Genomic DNA, 23161 nt, shown 5'->3' on the forward strand with positions numbered 1-23161 from the left:
CAGAAGTGTTTCAGTGATGAGGGGCGGTCGTTTGGTCGCAGACCCATTACGGATGCAGGCAATGAGGCAGTGATCGCCGAGATCTTGATTGAAAACAGCAGAGTTGCATTTGGAGGGCGAATTAGTTAGGATGACATCTATGAGGGTTGTACCTGGTAGGTTGTACCTGGTAGGCTCATCGACAATCCGTGTGAGATTGAGGGCATCAAGCCCAGTCCGCAGGATGGCCGGGGTGTTAAGCATGTCCCATTCTAGGTCACCCAGCAGCACCAGCTCAGAAGATAGATGGGGGGCAATCAACCCACACATGGTATCGAGGGCACAGCTGGGGGCAGAGGGAGGTCCACAGCAAGCGGCAACAGTGAGAGACCTGCTTCCGGTAAGGTGAATTTCCAGAAGTTCCTTCAATTTCCTTCACTCTGCGGTCCAACTCATCCCAAACCATCTCAATTGGGTTAAGGTCAGGTGATTGTGGAGGCCAGGTCATCTGATGCAGCACTCCATCACACTCCTTGGTCAAATAGCCCTTTCACAGCCTGAAAGTGTGTTTTGGGTCATTGTCCTGTTGAAAAAACGAATGATAATCCCACTAAGCCCAAACCAGATGGGATGGGTTATCGCTGCATAATGCTGTGGTAGTCATGCTGGTTAAGCGTGCCTTGAATTCTAAATACATCACAGACAGTATCACCAGCATAGCACCATCACACCTCCTCCTCCATGCTTCACGGTGGTAACCACACATGCAGAGATCATTCGTTCACCTACTCTGCCTCTCACAAAGACACGGCGGTTGGAACCAAAAATCTAAAATTTAGACTCATCAGACCAAAGGACAGATTTACACCGGTCTAATCTCCATTGCTCGTATTTCTTGGCCCAAGCAGCTTTCCACTGGTCTAATTCTTATTCCTCTTCTTCTTATTGGTGTCCTTTAATAGTGGTTTCTTTGCAGCAATTCGACAATGAAAGCCTGATTCACGCAATCTACTATGAGATGTGTCTATTGCTTGAACTCTGAAGTATTTATTTGGGCTGCAGTTTCTGAGGCTGGTAACTGTAATGAACTTATCCTCTGCAGCAGAGGTAACTCTGGGTCTTCCTTTCCTGTGGCGGTCCTCACGAGAGCCAGTTTCATCATAGCGCTTGATGGTTTTTTGCGACTGCACTTGAAGAAACTTGAAAAGTTTTTGAAAGTTTCCGAATTGACTGACCTTCATGTCTTAAAGTAATAATGGCCTGTCGTTTCTCTTTCCTTATTTGAGCTGTTCTTGCCATAATATGGACTAGGTCTTTTACCAAATAGGGCGATCTTCTGTATACCACCCCTACCTTGTCACAACACAACTGATTGGCTCAAACGCATTAAGAAGGAAATTAACTTTTAACAAGCCACCCCTGTTAATTGAAATGCATTCCAGGTGTCTACCTCATGAACCTGGTTGAGAGAATGCAAAGCTGTCATCAATGCAAAAAGTGACTTCTTTGAATAATCACTTTTTTGGTTACTACATGATTCCTTATGTGTTATTTCATAGTTTTGATGTCTTCACTATTATTCTACAATGTAGAAAAGAGTAAAAATAAAGAAAACCCCTAGAATGAGTAGGTGTGTCCAAACTTTTTTTCCAAGGGTGCTATAGCATCCTCACTACCCCTACTTCCCATGGCTATGTATACTGTATCTATATGGCTCTGCTTCAGTCTAATTCTATGAAGTCTATGGCGAGGAAATATGAAAATCCTTTTGTTGTGAGATGCACTGCTTGTGTCTCATATTCCTTCTGCAAGTTTGGTCTCAAATGCTGTTTTCTGTCTACTGACTGCCAGTCTCCTCTCTCTGCTCCTCAGACGACTCCTTCTCCCACTACTCTCTCTCCGTTCATGGCTGCCGTCTCTCTCTTTTCTACTGGCCCGACGTCTCCGCTGCGCGGCCCGTGAAATTCCTCTGGAAACTGGAGCAGGTACTATGGGAATGCTGCTTGATGAGGGTGGAACAGTTGCTAGTTGGAGCGCTATGAGTGAAAGAGCCATTCAAAAAGGCCAATGCTCACTTACTGCCAGTTGCAATTGTATTGATTTATTTTTAAGACGACTGCATTAAGTAGGGTTACAACCTGATCCCAAGGCAGACTCGCTAGCTACAAGGGAAAGGGAAGACCTAGTCAGTTGCGCAACTTAATGCATTCAACCAAAAATGTGTCTTCCGCGTTTAACCCTACACCTCTGAATCAGAGCGGTGCGCTACCTTAATCGACATCATCGACACCCGGGGAGCAGTTGTTGTGGGGGTTAACTGCTTTGCTCAAGGGCAGAACGGCAGATTTTTCCACCTTGCCGGCTTGGGGATTCAAACAAGCAACCTTTTGGTTCCTGTCGCAATGCTCTAACCGCTAGGCTAGGATATTTTCCTTGGGGGAGTTTGTAGATATGGACAAGAAGCAGGGGGATTGGGAAGAATAGGATTTGGATGAGAGGCAGGGGCAGAGGGGATAAGGGGATGCTGTGGTTGTGCGGTTTTGGGAGGAGGTTGGAGGGGGGACTAAGTGGTTTTTGCTCGGGTTACTGGTCGCAGACCGCTTAAAATGGGTAGGATTATAGGGGCCAAGCTGATACAGATAACATTTGGCAAATCCCTCTGTCTCTCTTTACTTCTTTATCTGTCTCTCTTCTGCGACAAGAACTGTTACAGTGCTCAGTCTGGTGTCATGGGTAGTGTTCAGTAGAAACAAAAGGGATAAAACATTTAGAAACATTCTGATATTATATGGGATAAGTTCATGTAGCACATCTAGTAGATTTTTTTGTTTGTTCTCCTGTTGTATCTGCTGTGTTCAGCTGTTTCTTGACCTCTGACCCATTGTGTCTCCATGTCCTTCTTTCCTCTCTAGGTGTGTGACAGCGAGTGGCATCACCTGTCCCTCAGTGTCCAGTTCCCCTCTGTGACACTGTATGTGGATGGAGTCACCTTCGACCCCGCCCTCATCCATGACAACGGAGTCATACCCAACCCTGCCCCACGACAGCGACTGGTCATTGGCGCCTGCTGGGGTAACGATTGGTTAAACCAAAGACAGGCTAAAACTGCTTCTCCAGTAGAAATCCCCAATCACACTTATAGGCGATGTCATGGCGACATTGGCTAGCTATGCGTAGAAACACGATATGGTGTCTAACAGTCGTCTGGCGCCGAACTGCGCAAATGAAAGGCACTCCTTCGATATGAAATTGTTTTTCACAAAAATTCAAAAGTTTCAGTTTGTCACTTTAACAAGGTTGGAGTAATAAGATGTTCAGCTACTTAAGATATTGGCTCGAATCTAGGTTGTGCCTTTAGATTCCGAGAAAATAAACAACTAAGGAATCATTTTTGACTTCCCAAACCCCGGCCTGGTCTGTTTCGCAAGAGTTACCAGAAGTGTCGCGGTGTTAAGCCTCTGGGTTTAGAAACTCTGTGGTTAAACCTTACACCATGTAGAGCGGTTCAACTTTACTGCATAGAACCCCTGTCAGCAAATGAAGGATGCCTAAGTGGGTCACACTTTACATTGCAGAGGTCCTATACTAGTGTAACTACCAGTTGAATAACTAATAACATATTTTTCTATAACAAGCTAGTTAACAAGAATGAATTAGAAATGTGACTTTTAATTACATACACATACATAGATACCCTGGAATGATGGCTATGTAAAGTGTTGCTAATGAGTGGTAGTTGATGAGAACATGGCAAGGAAAATATGACAATAATATACCACAATAGACAATGGAATATATTTATCTGGCAATACATTTCTAGAATAGGTTACAAGATTACAAAAGAGCAACGCCTGCCCCAAAAATATATTTTTGAGAGTTGTCACAGTTTACATTCTTCTGCTAATGAAACAGTTCATAGAACCAAATGTTCCAGCACACCAATGAAAGCAACACACAAAACACACACACACACACACACACACACACACACACACACTTATACAGTGCCTTGCAGAAAAGTATTCAGACCCCTTGGATTTCTTCAAATTGTATTGTGCTACAAAGTGGAATTCAAACGTTTGTAATTATCATGTCAACAGTCTACACAAAATATTGTAATGTTAAAGAGGAAGAAAAATTCTAAAATATTTTAAATAAATAGTTGATGCATAAGTATTCAGCTCCCTGAGTTCCTAATGTTTGGTATAATCAGTGTATAAACCATAGCATAATTATTAACTTGACCATGCTTAAAGAGATATTCAATGTTTGATACCAATCACTGCCATTCTTTGAGGCTTTTGAAAGCTCCCTGGTCTTTGTAGTTGAATCTGTGTTTGAAAGTCAATACTTGGCTGAGGGACCATACAGATGTACAGTTGAAGTCGGAAGTTTACATAGACTTAGGTTGGAGTCATTAAAACTCATTTTTCAACCACTCCACACATTTCTTGTTAACAAACTACAGTTTTGGCAAGTCGGTTAGGACATCTACTTTGTGCATGACACAAGTAATTTTTCCCACAATTATTTACAGACAGATTATTTCACTTATAATTCACTGTATCACAATTCCAGTGGGTCAGAAGTTTACATACACTAAGTTGACTGTGCCTTTAAACAGCTTGGACAATTCCAGAAAATGTCGTCATAGCTTTAGAATCTTCTGATAGGCTAATTGACATCATTTGAGTCAATTGGAGGTGTACCTGTGGATGTATTTCAAGGCCTACCTTCAAACTCAGTGCCTCTTTGCTTGACATCATGGGAAAATCAAAAGAAATCAACCAAGACCTCAGAAAAATTATTGTAGACCTCCACAAGTCTGGTTCATCCTTGGGAGCAATTTCCAAACACCTGTCTCCTAGAGATGAATGTACTTTGGTGCAAAAAGTGCAAATCAATCCCAGAACAACAGCAAAGGACCTTGTGAAGATGCTAGAGGAAATGGTTACAAAAGTATCTATATCCACAGTAAAACGAGTCCTATATCGACAGAACCTGAAAGGCCGCTCAGCAAGGAAGAAGCCACTGCTCCAAAACCGCCATAAAAAAGCCAGACTACGGTTTGGAACTGCACATTGGGACAAAGATTGTGCTTTTGGAGTAATTTAAAGGCAATGCTACCAAATACTAATTGAGTGTATGTAAACTTCTGACCCACAGGGAATGAGATGTGAGAACTAAAAGATGAAATAAATCATTCTCTCTACTATTATTCTGACATTTCACATTCTTAAAATGAAGTGGTGATCCTAACTGACCTAAAACAGGGAATTTGTACCTGGATTAAATGTCAGGAATTGTGAAAAACTGAGTTTAAATGTATTTGGCTGAGGTGTATGTAAACTTCCGACTTCAACAGTATGTATGTATGAATGTATGTATGTATGTATGTATGAATGTATGTATGTATGTATGTAAAAATACATTTCTTCCTCTTTCACATTAGGTTATTTTGTGTAGATTGTAGATGAAAAATTACAATTCATTTTAGTCCCACTTTGTAGCACAATTAAATGTGACAAAATCCAAGGGGTCTGAATACTTCTGCAAGGCATTGTACATACACATACGTCATCTGACACAGAAAAGCATGGCGTTTCCCTCCTCATTCACCTAATTATATTTGTGTGAGATGCTCTGACTGCCTCTCCATACTCTATTAATATCACTGACTTATCAATTATTTAGGCTAACAGAACAACAGGCAGGCCAGACGGTTAGCCTGCCAGTTACACCAGTGCTAATCGCTAAAATGGGACACACTGTCTGCCAATTAGCACTGGAAATACAGTCACACACACATTAATGGCTACTTGCCTGTGTGGCAGTCAGCTGCTGGAAGATAATGAAGGGTATGACACACCTTTGTCAGATTTGCACGTTTATTTTCTATCTTATTCTGTATTTTTTCACTCTTCTCTCTCATTTTCTTTTTCCACTCCTCTCTTGCTTTTACTATCCTTTTATTTCTCTTCTCACACCTCTTTCTCACTTCTTTCTGCCATCCTCTACCCCTTCTCTGCCAGTGCAGTCAAAATTCTGTTTTCCTGTGCTTTATTTAAGTGATAATACCCCAGAAGACGGTGTTTGGAGGATATATTGGCACGGGTGTTATATATCCTCCAAACACCGGCTTCGGGGTCATTATCACTTTTATACAACGGGTATACCAACATATTCAAATAATTATTGACATATTTTTATTAAATATTCATACTATTTCATCCTTCCACAATATATAGTCCCAACATAAATCTAGGATTGCTACCCAAGCCAGCTGGTCGTTCGTTCTATCGGTTCGGTTGCTAGGAACGCGACCCAGTCATTGTCTTTTTGTTCTGTATCTATGGTTCTAAATGTTCTATTGCCATACTGGCTGGCAACGTTCTTATCCCTTGCTTGCTAGCTAGCCAACGACGGCTAACTTAGTCACGTCAAAAAGTGCAGCCAGCATAACAGCAAAGTAGCTGCATTTGCATTTGTTTAAGCTTTTTTCTAATGGCATTTATTTACATACATCCATAGAAATTAGCTAATGAGGCGCTATTTCACCTGGTATAGAAAATTTGCTCTCTCGTCAGGACACTTGTTCAGAGGAGCTAGCCAACAACACAGCTAATACAATCACTTCAAACTGAAGCTGGAAAGACTGCAAACTAGCTGCACTTCACTTCATACTTTTTTTCAATTGACATTTCTTTGTATATATCCATAAAAATGGTGCCAGCTGATTCATGATTTCGACTGGCTGAGAAAAGCTGCCTGCCTGTATGTCTCATCCAGACTCCCGACACGTTCATTACTAGGGGACAGCTGGAGAACGAATTTGAATATTGAAACAATGTTGCAAATGTCGGAGAGACAGGTAGCAAGGTTTATACAAATCTCCGCTGTTGAAAACAAAATGTTCTCTTAAAATAAATGTTAGATCATGTCTAGATGCTTTTTATAGTGGAGATCAAGTTTATAAATTGCTTGGCTGGGCTGATGAGACAGTGGATTGCGCAGTCAGATGGAACAGAGTAAATAGGCATTTTAACATCATAGATTTAGCTGGTGGTAAGTTTTGGAATAGACACCGGCTGGAATGTGGTTTTAACAAATCAGCATTCAGGATTGGGCCCACCTGTTGTATAAATAGTATTTTACAGCTGATGAAACTAACACTGTAAACGTGTTTATTTTTTTTATCAGTGTTTATTTCCTGATAGTTGCTGGTTGAAAATACAATCTACACAGGACCTTCTAATCAGAAGGTTTGCATGGGGTAAATTGGTTAATAGACCAATAATAAAGAGTTCCAAACCTCTCTGCCAACAGCTGGTTTTCAGTTTTCCCCTCCCCACTCAGACCAATCCCAGACAGTCCTACCAAAATTCTTGAGAAAAACATTTTTTCCCCATTTTAATGGAAATCTATATCTAAATGTTACCCATAAATTATTTTATATAAAAACAACTGCCTTTAACCTTTCTTCTCCCCACAGAGACAGAAGATAAACAGAAGGACATCCTTAACAACACCATCCCTGAAGGGAAAGACACAGGTGACTTCATTTGTTTTTACAAGTGTGTGTGTGTGTGTGTGTGCGTATCCGTGCATGCGCATATACTGTATGTGTGTGGGTGTTCATCTTTTTTGTCTGTGTTGACTGTGTTCATTTTGTTTCTGGTTCTTAGGGAAGTATGTGGGTGGTTACCGTGGCCTGTTGTCAGGGGTGACGGTGCGTCCAGGGAGTGTGGAGCCCCACAGTGTGGTGGAGTGTCTGTACGCCTGCAGAGAGGGGCTGGACTTTGGGGACCTGGAGACCTTGGGCTCAGGCATGAAGGTAACCTCGCCCTACTGTGGAGGAGTCCTATTGATCACTGCCTCACTTGGCTAAGGCTTAGAGTGGGCTTTGACGACCAGAATAATTTTTTTCTTCATCTACAGGGTTTGATAGGTCATGGCACCCAACGTTTTTTTAACCTCTGCTATATGTCCTGCTCAGATTGTTGTGTTCAAAAGGGTTCATTTCCCTGTGCGACCTCGGAGCATGAACTCTTGACCTTTGACCTTTTTAGGTGCATGTGAACCCAAGTCAGTCTGCGCTGGTTCTGGAGGGTGATGATATTGAGAGCTTCAACAGGGCCGTGCAACAGGTGACCTACAGGAACTCTCTCCGCTTTGCCACCCCTGGAGTCAGGCCACTCAAACTGACCACCTCTCTCAGGTACACGCTTGCATGTACGCACACACACACACACCAACACACACACAGAGAGGACTAAGTGATCTCGCTCTCCGAGGCCGAAGTGAGTAAGGTCTTTAATCAGGTCAACACTCGTAAGGCCGCGGGTCTGGACAGTTCCACAGCGTGTTCTCAGACCAGGCGCAGAACAAATGGCAGGCATATTCACTGTCATTTTTAACCTCTCCTTGTCCCAGTCTGTAATCCCCACATGTTTTAAGATGATCACCATCATTCCTGTTCCCAAGAAACTCTGAGGCTTTAAGCCACAATGTCTACCACCCTGTAGCACTCACATCTGTAATCGTGAAGGGCTTTGAAAGGCTGGTTATGGCACACATGAACATCATCCCAGACACTCCAATTTTCATACCGCCCCAACAGATCCAAGACGACGCAATCTAATTTTCAATCCACACTGCTCTGACCCACCTAAGAGGAATGACTACGTGAGAATGCTGCTCATTGACTACAGCTCAGCATTCAACACCATTTTCCCCTCCAAGCTCAAAACCAATCTTAGGACCCTGGGACTGAACGCCTCCTTCTGCAACTGGATCCTGGACTTCCTGACGGGCCGACCCCAGGTTGTGAGGGTAGGCAACATCACCCCCGCCACACTGACCCTCAACACAGGGGCCCCTCAGGGGTGCGTGCTTAGTCCCCTCCTGTTATCAAGTTTGCTAACAACATAACGGTGGTAGGCCTGATCATCGACTACGATGAGAAAGCCTACAGGGAGGAGGTCAGTGGCCTAGCATTGTGGTGCCGGGACAACAACCTCTCCCTCAATGTCAGTAAGACCAAGGAGCTGATTGTGGACCCTTCCACATCGACAGGGCTGCAGTGGAGCGGGTCGAGAGCTTCAAATTCCTGTGTGTCCAAGTCACCAAGGAATTAAAATGATTTGCACACATTCGTGAAGAACGCGACAGCGCCTCTTCCCCCTCAGGAGGTTGAAAAGGTTTGGCATGGGCCCTCAAACCCCAGTGTATCACTGGAGCCGAGCACCTTGCCATCCAGGACCTCTATATCAGGCCGTGTGAAAGGAAGACAGAGAAAATTGTTGAAGACTCATGCCACCCAAGCCATAGACTGTTCTCTCTGCTTCCGCACGGCCACAGTACCGGTGCATCAAGTCTGACACCAACAGGCTCCTGAACAGCTTCTATCCCCAATAGCTAACAAAATGGCAACACGGACTATCTGAGTTGAGCCTTTTTTTGCACTGTCTCTCTGTACACTCACAAGACTCTACACACGCTCACTGACACTCCAACACACACACACACACACACACACATACATAGACTAACTTCATTTGCTCACACACATACAGTGCCTTGCGAAAGTATTCGCCCCCCTTGAACTTTGCGACCTTTTGCCACATTTCAGGCTTCAAACATAAAGATATAAAACTGTATTTTTTTGTGAAGAATCAACAACAAGTGGGACACAATCATGAAGTGGAATGACATTTGTTGGATATTTCAAACTTTTTTAACAAATCAAAAACTGAAAAATTGGGCGTGCAAAATTATTCAGCCCCCTTAAGTTAATACTTTGTAGCGCCACCTTTTGCTGTGATTACAGCTGTAAGTCGCTTGGGGTATGTCTCTATCAGTTTTGCACATCGAGAGACTGAAATTTTGACCAGTGGTCTGCAGTGGTCTGATACTCCTTCCATTTCAATATTATCGCTTGCACAGTGCTTCTTGGGATGTTTAAAGCTTGGGAAATCTTTTTGTATCCAAATCCGGCTTTAAACTTCTTCACAACAGTATCTCGGACCTGCCTGGTGTGTTCCTTGTTCTTCATGAGGCTCTCTGCGCTTTTAACGGACCTCTGAGACTATCACAGTGCAGGTGCATTTATACAGAGACTTGATTACACACAGGTGGATTGTATTTATCATCATTAGTCATTTAGGTCAACATTGGATCATTCAGAGATCCTCACTGAACTTCTGGAGAGAGTTTGCTGCATTGAAAGTAAAGGGGCTGAATAATTTTGCACGCCCAATTTTTCAGTTTTTGACTTGTTAAAAAGTTTGAAATATCCAATAAATGTCGTTCCACTTCATGATTGTGTCCCACTTGTTGTTGATTCTTCACAAAAAAATACAGTTTTATATCTTTATGTTTGAAGCCTGAAATGTGGCAAAAGGTCGCAAAGTTCAAGGGGGCCGAATACTTTCGCACGGCACTGTAACATACACACACATTTATACTGACTACACACTCACATACCGTCATCATATACGCTGCTTCTAATCATATATCCTGATGCCTAATCACCTTACCCCTATACATATCTACCTCTATCACTACAGTATCCCTGCACATTGTAAATATGGTACTGGAACGGACCATGTATATCGTTTACTTACTTTCACGTGTTCTTCTTATTTCTATTTCTCGTGTGTTTTTGTTCTACCTTATGTTATCTTTAGTACGATATTGGTATTGATTACTGCATTGTTGGGTTGAGAGCTTGCAAGAAAGGCGTTTCACTGTACTTGTCCACATGACTTTAATACTTGAACACAAACAGGCACACACACTGACAGTCCTTGTGTACATAAACTAGAAATCCAGGGTAAAAGAGGAAAAGCAGGCCTAATGTCACAAAGAATGCAGCAGTATTCCAGAGCTGTGAATGCAGGTTTACAGGACTGCTCAGTGGGAGAGAGCTATTCAGTGGACGTTGATCTCAATTAACATGGACATGGCTGGAGTAGTTGATAAGTAATGCTATGGAATGAAAGGGCATGATGGTAAAGGAATGACGTCGTCCCAAACTGCCATTAGAACCTGGGGATATCTTATCTTTGACTTGTGTTCTGGTCCGACAATTACTTGTATCATATCTCTCATATATCTGTGGCCATATTTCAGCCATGGTGATGTAGCCTGGATGCCCGTCTGTTTTGGATATTTGTCATTGTCTATCCATTGTTTAACAACATAACATCATTGAAGGTTGTCAGGTACCCAGGCTAATGATGGATGAAATAATGTGTTCATTACTTTATTCAAAGATTCTTATAGAACTTGGGGGTAGAACATGTAGACATCTTTTTATTGACCTTTTACCCCTCATAGTCTCCATGCACGAGCACACACACACACTGTCACTCCAACACACACAACACTCACTCCATCATTTGCTCACTGACACATAATATGCACATACATTTTTGCTAACTCTACACACACACTCACATGCAAGCTGCTGCTAATCTGTTTATCTTATATCCTGCTGCCTAGTCCCCTTACCCCTATACATACAGTTGAAGTCGGAAGTTTACATACACTTAGGTTGGAGTCATTAAAACTAGTTTTTCAACCACTCAACAAATGTATTATTAACAAGCTATAGTTTTGGCAAGTCGGTTAGGACATCTACTTTGTGCAATGACAAGTCATTTTTCCAACAATTGTTTACAGACAGATTATTTCAATTATATATTCACTGTATCACAATTCCAGTGGGTCAGAAGTTTACATACACTAAGTTGACTGTGCCTCTAAACAGCTTGGAAAATTCCAGAAAATGATGTCATGGCTTTAGAAACTTCTGATAGGCTAATTGACATCATTTGAGTCAATTGGAGGTGTACCTGTGGATGTATTTCAAGGCCTACCTTCAAACTCAGTGCCTCTTTGCTTGACATCATGGGAAAATCTAAAGAAATCAACCAAGGCCTCAGGAAAAATTATTGTAGACCTCCACAAGTCTGGTTCATCCTTGGGAGCAATTTCCAAACACCTGAAGGTACCACGTTTATCTGTACAAACAATAGTAGGCAAGTATAAACACCATGGGACCACGCAGCCGTCATACCACTCAGGAAGGAGACGCGTTCTGTCTCCTAGAGATGAACGTACTTTTGTGCGAAAAGTGTCAATCAATCCCAGAACAACAGCAAAGGACCTTGTGAAGATGCTGGAGGAAACGGGTACAAAAGTATCTATAGCCACAGTAAAATGAGTCCTATATTAACCTATATTAACATAACCTGAAAGGCCGCTCAGGAAGGAAGAAGCCACTGCTCCAAAAATTGCCATAAAAAAAGCCAGACTACAGTTTGCAACTGCACATGGGGACAAAGATCGTACTTTTTGGAGAAATGTCCTCTGGTCTGATGAAACAAAAATAGAACTGTTTGGTCATAATGACCATCGTTGTGTTTGGAGGAAAAAGGGGGAGGCTTGCAAGCCAAAGAATTCCATCCCAACCGTGAAGCACTGGGGTGGCAGCATCATGTTGTGCGGGTGCTTTGCTGCAGGAGGGACTGGTGCACTTCACAAAATAGATGGCATCATGAGGTAGTAAAATTATGTGGATATATTGAAGCAACATCTCAAGACATCAGTTTAAGCTTGGTCGCAAATGGGTCTTCTAAATGGACAATGACCCCAAGCATACTTCCAACGTTGTGGCAAAATGGCTTAAGGACAACAAAGTAAAGGTATTGTAGTGGCCATCAAAAAGCCCTGACCTCAATCCTATAGAAAATTTGTGGGCAGAACTGAAAAAGCCTTTGCGAGCAAGGAGGCCTACAAACCTGACTCAGTTACACGAGCTCTGTCAGGAGGAATGGGCCAAAATTCACCCAACTTATTGTGGCAAGCTTGTGGAAGACTACTCGAAACGTTTGACCCAAGTTAAGCAATTTAAAGGCAATGCTACCAAATACTAATTGAGTGTATGGTAACTTCTGACCCACTGGGAATGTGATGAAAGAAATAAAAGCTTAAATAAATAATTCTCTCTACAATTATTCTGACATTTCACCCTCTTAAAATAAAGTGGTGATCCTAACTGACCTAAGACAGGGAATTTGTACCTGGATTAAATGTCAGGAATTGTAAAATGTATTTGGCTAAGGTGTATGTAAACATCCGACTACAGCTGTATATACCTCCATCACTGCAGTTTCCCTGCACATATAAATATAGTATTGTATCTTACTTTTTAAATATTTCCTGTATATAGTATACTTACTTACTCACAGTACTTACTTTATTGTGTGTTTCATGTTTCCTATTCTTATTTCTTGTGTTTTTTTCTAGAAAGACATTGTTATTGATTATTGCATTGTTGGGTTTTGAGTTGGCAAGAAAGGCATTTTACTGTACTTGTGCATGTGAAACCTTTACTCTGCAAAGGTATCAGAGCACAAGGATTTTACTGTTATGTTGAATGATAGCATCCCTGTGCAAGGAGTGGAGCTTGATTTGCAGCCGATATAGGAGTCCCGGCTTTTGCTCAACTAGGTAATCTAGCCTTGGGTAAGAGGAAGCACGGTTGAAGCATATACATTTTTTTATGCCACAGTATATCGCACATTATATTAAGTTCATGGATGACCAGAAAAATATGTTTTATTTTTGGGTTAATGCACCACATAGGCCTACACGGGTCCTTTTTTATCCACTTTGTTGATTTAAATATTTCTGTACTGAAGTGCATGTTGGTCTTACCTATCTATGTACTTTTTAGCATCTGTTCCATCTGACCCATCGCAGGAAGTGTTGCAACAACAGGAAGTCCTCATTATCTAACCCTGTAGAGTTTTCTTTTTTGAAGTGGCTGCGCTTATCGTAGTGTTTTTAGATGACCCGGATTTAAGGGACAACAGTGATGTTGTGTTTTTACGCTTGTTTTGAGATCTGTTTCTTTGTTTGTGTTTTTAAGATTAGTCTGATTCCAGGTCAGGAGGTTATTTGCTTTTCTAGTGTGTTCTTCAGTCCGATTTATCAGTTAGTAGTTGGAGGGCATGTTTTTTTAATAGTGTTTAAAGATAAGACTAATTTGAGGTCAGCAGTTCTTCCAGATGGCTGAACAGCAGGCCCTTGTGGAGAGTCAGATATAGCAGCTGCTCACTGAAAGAGAGCGAGAGAGAGACAGTATTACGAGAGCTAGATAGTTCCAACACTCACACACTAAACAACTCAAAGCACCACTTGAATCATAAATCAAGTACTGAATCATCAAATAATAACACAATTTCAAAGTGCTTCTGAAAAGTGGCACAATTAGTATCAGCTACTAATTAGTATCAGACAATACATACAATATCATTATAGTCAAGGGTTTTTCAACCTGAAAATCCACAGGGTGTGCAGGCTTTTGTCCTAGACCAACATTAACACACCTGATTTTCCTAATCATCAAGTCCTAAAACTGTTTACTTATAGAGAAATAAATGGTGCCCTACTTGACCCCCCCATTCTCTCTCTCTCTATCCTCTCTTCCCTCTAGGTGTTTCAATGAGGAGAGTTGTCTTACGCTCAGGCAGTTGGAGGGCTACCTGGTGGTCCTTCAGCCTGACGCCCCTCAGATCTCCCTGTCTGGGGTCGGCCCCCACCTGGCCCGCCCCGCGCCTGAATTCGAGGGCCCCCGTGGTGTACCCCTCTTCCCAGAGCTGAGGATTGTGTGCTCCCTGTCTCATGCTGTTAACACAGCCGCTCAGGGCATGGAGGGAGGAGGTGAGCCAGCAAACAGCCCTTCCATGAATACTACAATGCGGGGGTAGAGACTAGTGCATTCCAATCACATCAATCTAATCATTTTGAGAGCATTTTGCCAGCATTTTATGTAGGTAGGAAACCTACTGTACACGGATTGATGCTTCTAAAGAATAATCATGTGAGCATGACTGATTACATATGGACCATTGTCTGGTCTTTGTGTGATCAGTGTGTCGGAACACATTAAATCATCAATCAAACTGTGCATATTTGACTTAGATTCTACCCCTGATCTCAGCCTGTTTTTAATTGTCATACAGGGCTGAGGCCTGGATCTCAAATTTCCACTTACTAGCAGTGCTACTTAATTATATGTCGGCGGACAAAGAATGTGAAGTAAGATCTGTCTTTCTTCTAAATCAGATTTTGAATTGGGGTGCATGTTTCCTACCCCTGAGAAAGTATGTTCCCAGTCCTATAGTTGGGTTGTTTGTTTGGCAACAAAACCGACGCACGCGCAGACTGGGTTGACTTAGATTGTTGACAACATGTAAACTATATTCCGTCTCCAATGTTTATTGAATACATAAATACATTTGCCCAATGAGCACTTGGTGTCTCTCAAATATGTCGTTACAGTTGTTGGTTAGCTAGCTAGCAGGTTTTTGCCGTATTAGCATTGACATGAAATCACTCAAAACACCTCAAAACAAGACATCAAGAACAAGAGTCACGATTCCACACAAGGCAGTTTCTTGTCATTGTTGGTAGATATCTGGCCGTCCAGAATCACAACCACTCAAGGACTTCAGCCCCATTGAATCGTGCACATCCTCAGCTAGTCCATCTATACATATATTCGTCACTGACCCAACCCCCATCAACTTTCCCCAATGATTGTGTGCGTGAAGACTAATTAGGACCACACAAACCCAGTACTATTATTAGATATGCCTTGTGCATCTCCAAGTGAGAATCCTATGTATGTGTGCAATGGCTGTATATTGGAGAGGAAGCACACCACATCTGTGTTTGTCATCCGTTATGAGGATGATGATGGTTATGTTTGTCATCCGTTATGAGTGTATCTGTTATGATGATGGTTATGGACAAGAGCCTCTTCCTGCATGGGGTCTGTTCAGGTCAGGACATAGTTTATAAAGCTGTGTAGCAACAGAGAAAATAGTCTCTGCCAATGCTTTATCTGCTCACTACCTAATCTATTATGTACAGTTGAAGTCGGAAGTTTACATGCATTTAGGTTGGAGTCATTAAAACTCGTTTTTCAACCACTCCACAAATTTCTTGTGAACAAACTATAGTTTTGGCAAGGCGGTTAGGACATCTACTTTGCATGACCCAAGTAATTGTTCCAACAATTGTTTACAGACAGATTATTTCACTTATAATTCATTCACTGTATCACAATTCCAGTGGGTCGGAAGTTTACATACACTAAGATGACTGTGCCTTTAAACAGCTTGGAAAATTCCGGAAAATTATGTCATGGCTTTAGAAACTTCTGATAGGCTAATTGACATCATTTGAGTCAATTGGAGGTGTACCTGTGGATGTATTTCAAGGCCTACCTTCAAACTCTGTGCCTCTTTGCTTGACATCATGGGAAAATCAAAAGAAATCAGCCAAGACCTCAGAAAAATAATTGTAGACCTCCACAAGTCTGGTTCATCCTTGGGAGCAATTTCCAAACACCTGAAGGTACCACGTTCATCTGTACAAACAATAGTAGGAAAGTATAAACACTATGGGACCACGCAGCCGTCATACCGCTCAGGAAGGAGATGCGTCCTGTCTCCTAGAGATGAACGTACTTTGGTGTGAAAAGTGCAAATCAATCCCAGAACAACAGCAAAGGACCTTGTGAAGATGCTGGAGGAAACAGGTACAAAAGTATATATATCCATAACCTGAAAAGCCACTCAGCAAGGAAGAAGCCACTACTCCAAAAAAGCCAGACTACGGTTTGCAACTGCACATGGGGACAACGTTTGTACTTTTTGGAGAAATGTCTGATGAAACAAAAATAGAACTGTTTGGTCATAATGACCATCGTTATGTTTGGAGGAAAAAGGGGGAGGCTTGCAAGCCGAAGAACACCATCCCAACCGTGAAGCATGGGGGTGGCAGCATCATGTTGTGGGTGTGCTTTGCTGCAGGAGAGACTGGTGCACTTCACAATATAGATGGCATCATGTTGAAGGAAAATTTTGTGGATATATTGAAGCAACATCTCAAGACATCAGTTAAAGCTTGGTCACAAATGGGTCTTCCAAATGGACAATGACCCCAAGCATACTTCCAAGGTTGTGGCAAAATGGCTTAAGGACAACAAAGTCAAGGTATTGGAGTGGCCATCACAAAGCCCTGACCTCAATCCTATAGAAAATTTGTGGGCAGAACTGAAAAAGCGTGTGCGAGCAAGGAGGCCCACAAACCTGACTCAGTTACACCAGCTCTGTCAGGAGGAATGGGCCAAAATTCACCCAATTTATTGTGGGAAGCTTGTGGAAAACTCCTCAAAACGTTTGACCCAAGTTAAACAATTTAAAGGCAATGCTACCAAATACTAATTGAGTGTATGTAAACTTCTGACCCACTGGGAATGTGATGAAAGAAATAAAAGCTGAAATAAATAATTCTCTCTACTAATACTCTGACATTTCACCTTCTTAAAATAAAGTGGCGATCCTAACTGACCTAAGACAGGGAATTTTTACTCTGATTAAATGTCAGGAATTGTGAAAAACTGAGTTTTTTAATGTATTTTGCTAAGGTGTATGTAAACATCTGACTTCAACTGTACTTCACTCTGTCTCCACAAAATTGTTCCTTTCAACTGTCTGCTTTCTGTCGCTCTCCCATCCTTTTTACTCTGCTTTGCACTCTGCCTTTCCCCTCTTTCCATCCTTTGCTCTCCCTCTCTCGCCTCATTCTCTCCTCCATTCATCTCTCTTACCCCTGGACCCCCAGCTCTGATGTCAGACGCCGTGGCCCACACTCTGGACGGCTGTGAGGTCCAGCCCCTGGGGGAGGAGCTAAACCCAGAGAGGGAGGAGCTCCTGGTGGACATGGATGCCCTGAGAGAGAGGGGTCTGGAGATAATCAACACCACTGCTTACATCGCCATCACAGGTACCGCTCATTTCCCCTATTTGGATTTATTTTAAAGACCCACTTCAGCTGTGTTTAAACTGTTCCCGTTGAAAAACGATATCCCAGGTATAAATATTTAAAGGGTAAAAAAATAAAATAAATCAAGGAGCTGGTCTGATGGGTGCAATAGAGGACTAAAAAGGAAAGCCCCCCCCCCCCACTTGTGACATGTAATGAGGAACCCTGCACCAGCTACAGAAATGCACCTTTTGAAAAATTCCATTCTAGTGAGGCTGGAGTGGGTTTTTAATTCCAACAGAAAACTAAGAAAATCTCTCAAACAGAAGTTTGGGAAAACTGCACTAGAGGGATAGTCTGTGTGCTGAAGTGCTTCATTTACTGCCCACAGTGACATTCAGCATGGTGCGATTAGTTGGGCTATGTTGCATATTGAATCGCACCTCTGTTTCACGTTCACAAACTGTAGCATTATCTTATTGTCTTACTGTTTCCTCAGTGTTGAACTGCCCCTAAACTTCCTACTCTCCACCTCTCATTTCTTTCTTTCTTTCTCTCTCTCTCTGTGTTAGGAGCTGAGTCCATCTCCGTGTATGAGGATGTCCTTCGGTCCGTCCGTTACCGGCTGGCTAAAGGCTCGGCCCGCTTTGAGAGGCGGTTCCGTCTGTCCTGCTCCGAGATGAATGGCAGATACACCAGCAACGAGCTCACACTGGAGGTAACTCATCTAACTGACAATAGAGGCTGTAATTAACCCAAAATGGGTTAGCAAATAAGCTTCAATGGGGTGTACAATACCAGGGCACTAGCTAAGTGTTTTTAAACTAGCATTTAGTGGGTAGAGAGAGAGCACCACATTAGTTCAGTTAGTAAGAGGTTCTGTGATGAGGCTTCTCTTTTACTTACTCTTTTACTCTATCTCGGTCTGTCCATCTAAATATTCATCCATCCTTGCTCTCAGGTGAACTTCCTGCACTCCTTGGACAGTCTGTACCACCCGTCTCACCTCCTGGCCTCCCAGCAGCAGTTCCTTCACCCGTCTCATCACTCTGGGGAGCTGAGCGGACACACCCTGCCTAACCCCCACCGCAACTCAGGTTTATACACACTTAATTTACCTCAGTATTAATGTCGACCTTTTTCGCTTGATTTACTTTTTACAGGAGAACTATGCTCTATATTCCTGAGTACATGCGTTTTGCTCATTGATAAATCAAGACACATAACTTCATCTCATCTATCTATTTTTATCTCTATACCATCCCCTTTTGTTTCTATCCACTCTCAAAATAGAGATTCAAAATACAAAAAAATTGCAGGTTCATTTTCACCACAAGATATCAGTGTCACTGACATTAACCTCTAGTGACACCCCACCCAGTGAACGGGACCGTTGTCATCATCTGACACTAATTAGCATAACGCAACGGACATAAACCTTCCTAGAAATATTCCTATTCATGAAAATCACAAGTGAAATATATTGGAAAACAGCTTAGCCTTTTGTTAATCACCCTGTCATCTCAGATTTTCAAAATATGTTTTACAGCCAAAGCTAGACAAGCATTTGTCTAAGTTTATCGATAGCCTAGCATAGCATTATGCCTTGCTAGCAGCAGGCAACCTTGTCACGAAAATCAGAAAAGCAATCAAATTAAATAGTTTACCTTTGATGAACTTCGGATGTTTTCACTCACGAGACTCGCAGGTAGGTAGGCAAAGTTCATTTTTTCCCAAAATATTATTTTTGTAGGCGAAATAGCTCCATTTGTTCTTCATGTTTGGCTAAGAAATCGACCAGAAATTGCGGTCACGACAACGCCGAAAAATATTCCAAATTAGCTCCATAATATCGACAGAAACATGGCAAATGTTGTTTATAATCAATCCTCAAGGTGTTTTTCAAATATCTATTCGATAATATATCAACCGGGACAATTGGTTTCTCAGTAGAAGCGATTGGAATAATGGCTACCTCTGTATTTTACGCAAGAATTTCTCTGGGAGCATCAGGTGACCACTTGCGCAATGAAGCCGCCTACGGGTATTCTTCAACATAAATGCATAAAACTACGTCACAATGCTGTAGACACCTTGGGGAATACGTAGAAAGCGTAATCTGGTTGATAGGGCATTCACAGCTCAATAGGGACGCATCGGAACGCAGGGCTTTCAAAAGATGAGTCACTTCCGGATTGGATTTTTCTCAAGCTTTCGCCTGTAACATCAGTTCTGTTATACTCACAGACTATTTTTACAGTTTTGGAAACTTTAGAGTGTTTTCTATCCTAAGCTGTCAATTATATGCATATTCTAGCATCTTGTCCTGACAAAATATCCCGTTTAATTTGGGAATGTTATTTTTCCAAAAATGAAAATACTGCCCCCTAGTACCAACAGGTTTTATTGACAGGATGGTGGCTGAAAGGTTCATATAAAACTTTCCTCTGACAGTGGTGCCAGGAGCGGCCACAGTCATCATTATGGTGTGCGTGGGCTTCCTGGTTGTCATGGTGATCATGGGAGTGTTTCGAATCCGCTCCATCCACCGCCGTGGCGAGGGCGCCAGGGGAGGGTCTAAGGAGGACAGCGGCCAATGGGATGACTCTGCTCTCACCATCATCGTCAACCCCATGGAGGTAAAGATCTAACTCTGTTTTTGCGGAATAGAATAGATTTTTATTTATTCATTTCAGTGTGGAAGTTTTGAGTTTGATTTAAGAGTAAAGACGATTTTAATGATTATTTGATCACTTCCTTCTCTCCCTCTGTCTCTCTCAGTCCTATGAGTCTCGTATGGGTATATCAGCTGACACTGAAGGTGAGGGGGAGGAGGACGAGGAAGTGGTGGAGTCGCCTGACAACGACGACCAGCGAATCATCATCAAGAAAGAGGGCAGAGACGGCAACCCCCGTCGCTACTAAGCCAATCGTCTCTCTCTCTCTGGACGCACCCATTTCTATGGAAACCACAAAACGGCTCGCCACTCACACACTCTTCTCAACGCGTTTAAATATTGAAGACTGCTGACACCTCTAGTCTATGGAATGTAAACGTACAACAACAAAACACTGTATTACCGCAACATCACAGCACCATTAATGATCTATAGCCAATAACAGTGCATTGAATGTTTCACCACGTAAATGTTCTACGGCACAATATATACAGTATACTCTAACCGCCTGACCAAAACAACCAACAACAATTGTTTGTGGTGCACTAATTCCTAACTCACAGGGAATTGACATTGTCCTGGAAGTCTGTGACACAGGCCGGACTGAGGCTACATAACTTAGGTGTAAAGTTAAGACTGTATATGTTTTATTATCTCTATATCACACTCCAGACAGCTTTTCCCACCACACAAAATGAATATTGAAGCAATCGATTCACACAAAGCCTCGTGTCGGCCACTCACACATAGACACAAGCCCTGATCCTGACGCTATCCCACACACCTCTAGATTTAATCTAGTCGTCTTTTTGCTGCACAATCTCTCTCTCTCTCTCTCTCTCTCTCGCTCTTTCTCTCTCTATACATTCCTCAACTTCCAAAAACACGAACCCTCTCCCCACCAGATCTGACTCCAGATCAGATCCACATTTATAGTAACCCTAATATACAAAAACATACAATTATAGGGTTCTAACAGACTTTTACATACTATGTACGATGTGCTAAATTAGATCAAATAAATTGTCCATGCAAAAGTGTACATTTTCAGAACTTTCCTTTTGTCAGGGTAGACTTTTAATTGTTAAATCGTATTGTTTGGTAGAACCCTTTCATTGTATGTTTTTGCAAGTCAACCAAACAGGCTGCCGATACGGGCATAGAGTAACCTCTGACCCTTACCACAACCCCAGTGACTCGACTGAGCGACCCCCAGCCCATTGCACTTTCACCACCCACCGCTCTCGTGACAACCTCACTACAACAACGACACACACACCACAACACCCGCTGTATCCAGAATGTCAGCTCAGCTCGGGCAGTTTTGATTGTATTACATTTTCTGTACATAAAATTATTGTTATTATTATTGCAGTCAACGCTTGCTCTGTCTGTACTCTTAAAGAGGGAGCTGCATATACATATTATTTATTACCAATTACATTGTTTTATCATTTGACCAGCTGTTGTATATTTTTAAAGGTTACACCATCAGAATACAGAGTAATAATAATAGTAGTAGTAGTAATAAGGATGATGATTCCTGGCTTGATGAGTGTATTCATTCGTGTGTTGCATTGTTGTAATTTAAAATCTTGTTCATATCTGAATTACAGTAAATGGAGGGGACATTGTGATAAATAGCTACTCTGTCTCCCCTCTCGCTCTCACTCCTTCCTTCTTTCACACCTCCTTTAAAATATTCTCAAATCGTTCTCTCTTCCTTATCTCCTCTCTCTTCCCCATCGTCGTTTTCTTTTCATGCCAGTCCCCATCATCTCTTTGGTCTATTGAATGTAACCTCCTCCCTCCATCATCCTCTCTCACATCCTCCCTTTGTGTTTATTGCTGTCTGTCTGTGTTTCAATGTGCAGTGATAAACCTGTCAGTAAATAAAGCCTGTTGTTTTTCAGTGTAATATTAAAAATGGAATACAAATTTAATTAATTACTTATATTATTACTATGGTTACTATTGGGACATTAACTGTAATTATTGATACAATGATAACATGGATTATGAAGACTATTGTTATTGATAACTGTCTGAAAACATTTCAAAGTTCATAATAAAACACTGATGACGTCTAAATGCTGCCTGTTTTTTTTTAAAGTAAATAATCAATTTGAAAATATTTCACTATCACCATCTTCTGAGCACTTTTTGGATGGTGTTAAGGTTTTTTTTTTAATCAATAATGACTAATTATGTATACATTTCAATCAGGACTGACTAATCAGAATACTATTATGTTACTGTATAGATGTATGAATTTTATTTTAATCCTAGTACTGAATATAATGTGTGTAATTATAATCAAGACTTAGAACAAAGACTGTTCCTTGGTAGAAACGAATGAACTTATCATCAGACTGGCTAGAATGCTTATCTACACAGGGAGACCTTGGCCTGGTCCTAAAGTATCTAAACCGGTGGGAACGATGTAGGAAGGCTTGTGAACTATACTGCCATTGTATCAGAATGGAGGAGGGACGGGACAGTTTAAAACCTATTACGTCATTTTCAGTTTATAACCTGTTGTAAATTGTATCATGTTCAGTACTCTCGAGAATAAACGCTATTGCTTGATTATGAGACTGGTCTCCGCCCATTTTATGCAAATACGTATCTTACAAATCCTTAGAAATGGGCTGAGT

General features: G+C 41.8%; 1 protein-coding gene across 2 annotated transcripts in view; it reads left to right on the top strand.

The window, feature by feature from the left end:
- LOC110489358 (calsyntenin-3) overlaps positions 1-22595 on the top strand; it is a 41288-nt gene extending 18693 nt beyond the window's left edge. For both annotated transcript variants that reach the window (XM_021562082.3, XM_021562076.3), the window contains exons 9-19: positions 1852-1964; positions 2892-3051; positions 7472-7531; positions 7665-7813; positions 8049-8197; positions 14486-14712; positions 17686-17847; positions 18399-18544; positions 18788-18923; positions 20281-20465; positions 20608-22595. In XM_021562082.3, coding sequence (XP_021417757.2) covers positions 1852-1964; positions 2892-3051; positions 7472-7531; positions 7665-7813; positions 8049-8197; positions 14486-14712; positions 17686-17847; positions 18399-18544; positions 18788-18923; positions 20281-20465; positions 20608-20751 — 1631 coding nt within the window. In that variant the 3' untranslated portion in view covers positions 20752-22595. The remainder of the gene's footprint in view (positions 1-1851; positions 1965-2891; positions 3052-7471; positions 7532-7664; positions 7814-8048; positions 8198-14485; positions 14713-17685; positions 17848-18398; positions 18545-18787; positions 18924-20280; positions 20466-20607) is intronic.
- The last annotated feature ends 566 nt before the right edge of the window (positions 22596-23161 follow it).

The sequence above is a fragment of the Oncorhynchus mykiss genome, chromosome 2, assembly GCF_057628025.1.
Source record: "Oncorhynchus mykiss isolate SJ-2025 chromosome 2, ASM5762802v1, whole genome shotgun sequence".
Classification (NCBI taxonomy): Eukaryota; Metazoa; Chordata; class Actinopteri; order Salmoniformes; family Salmonidae; genus Oncorhynchus; species Oncorhynchus mykiss.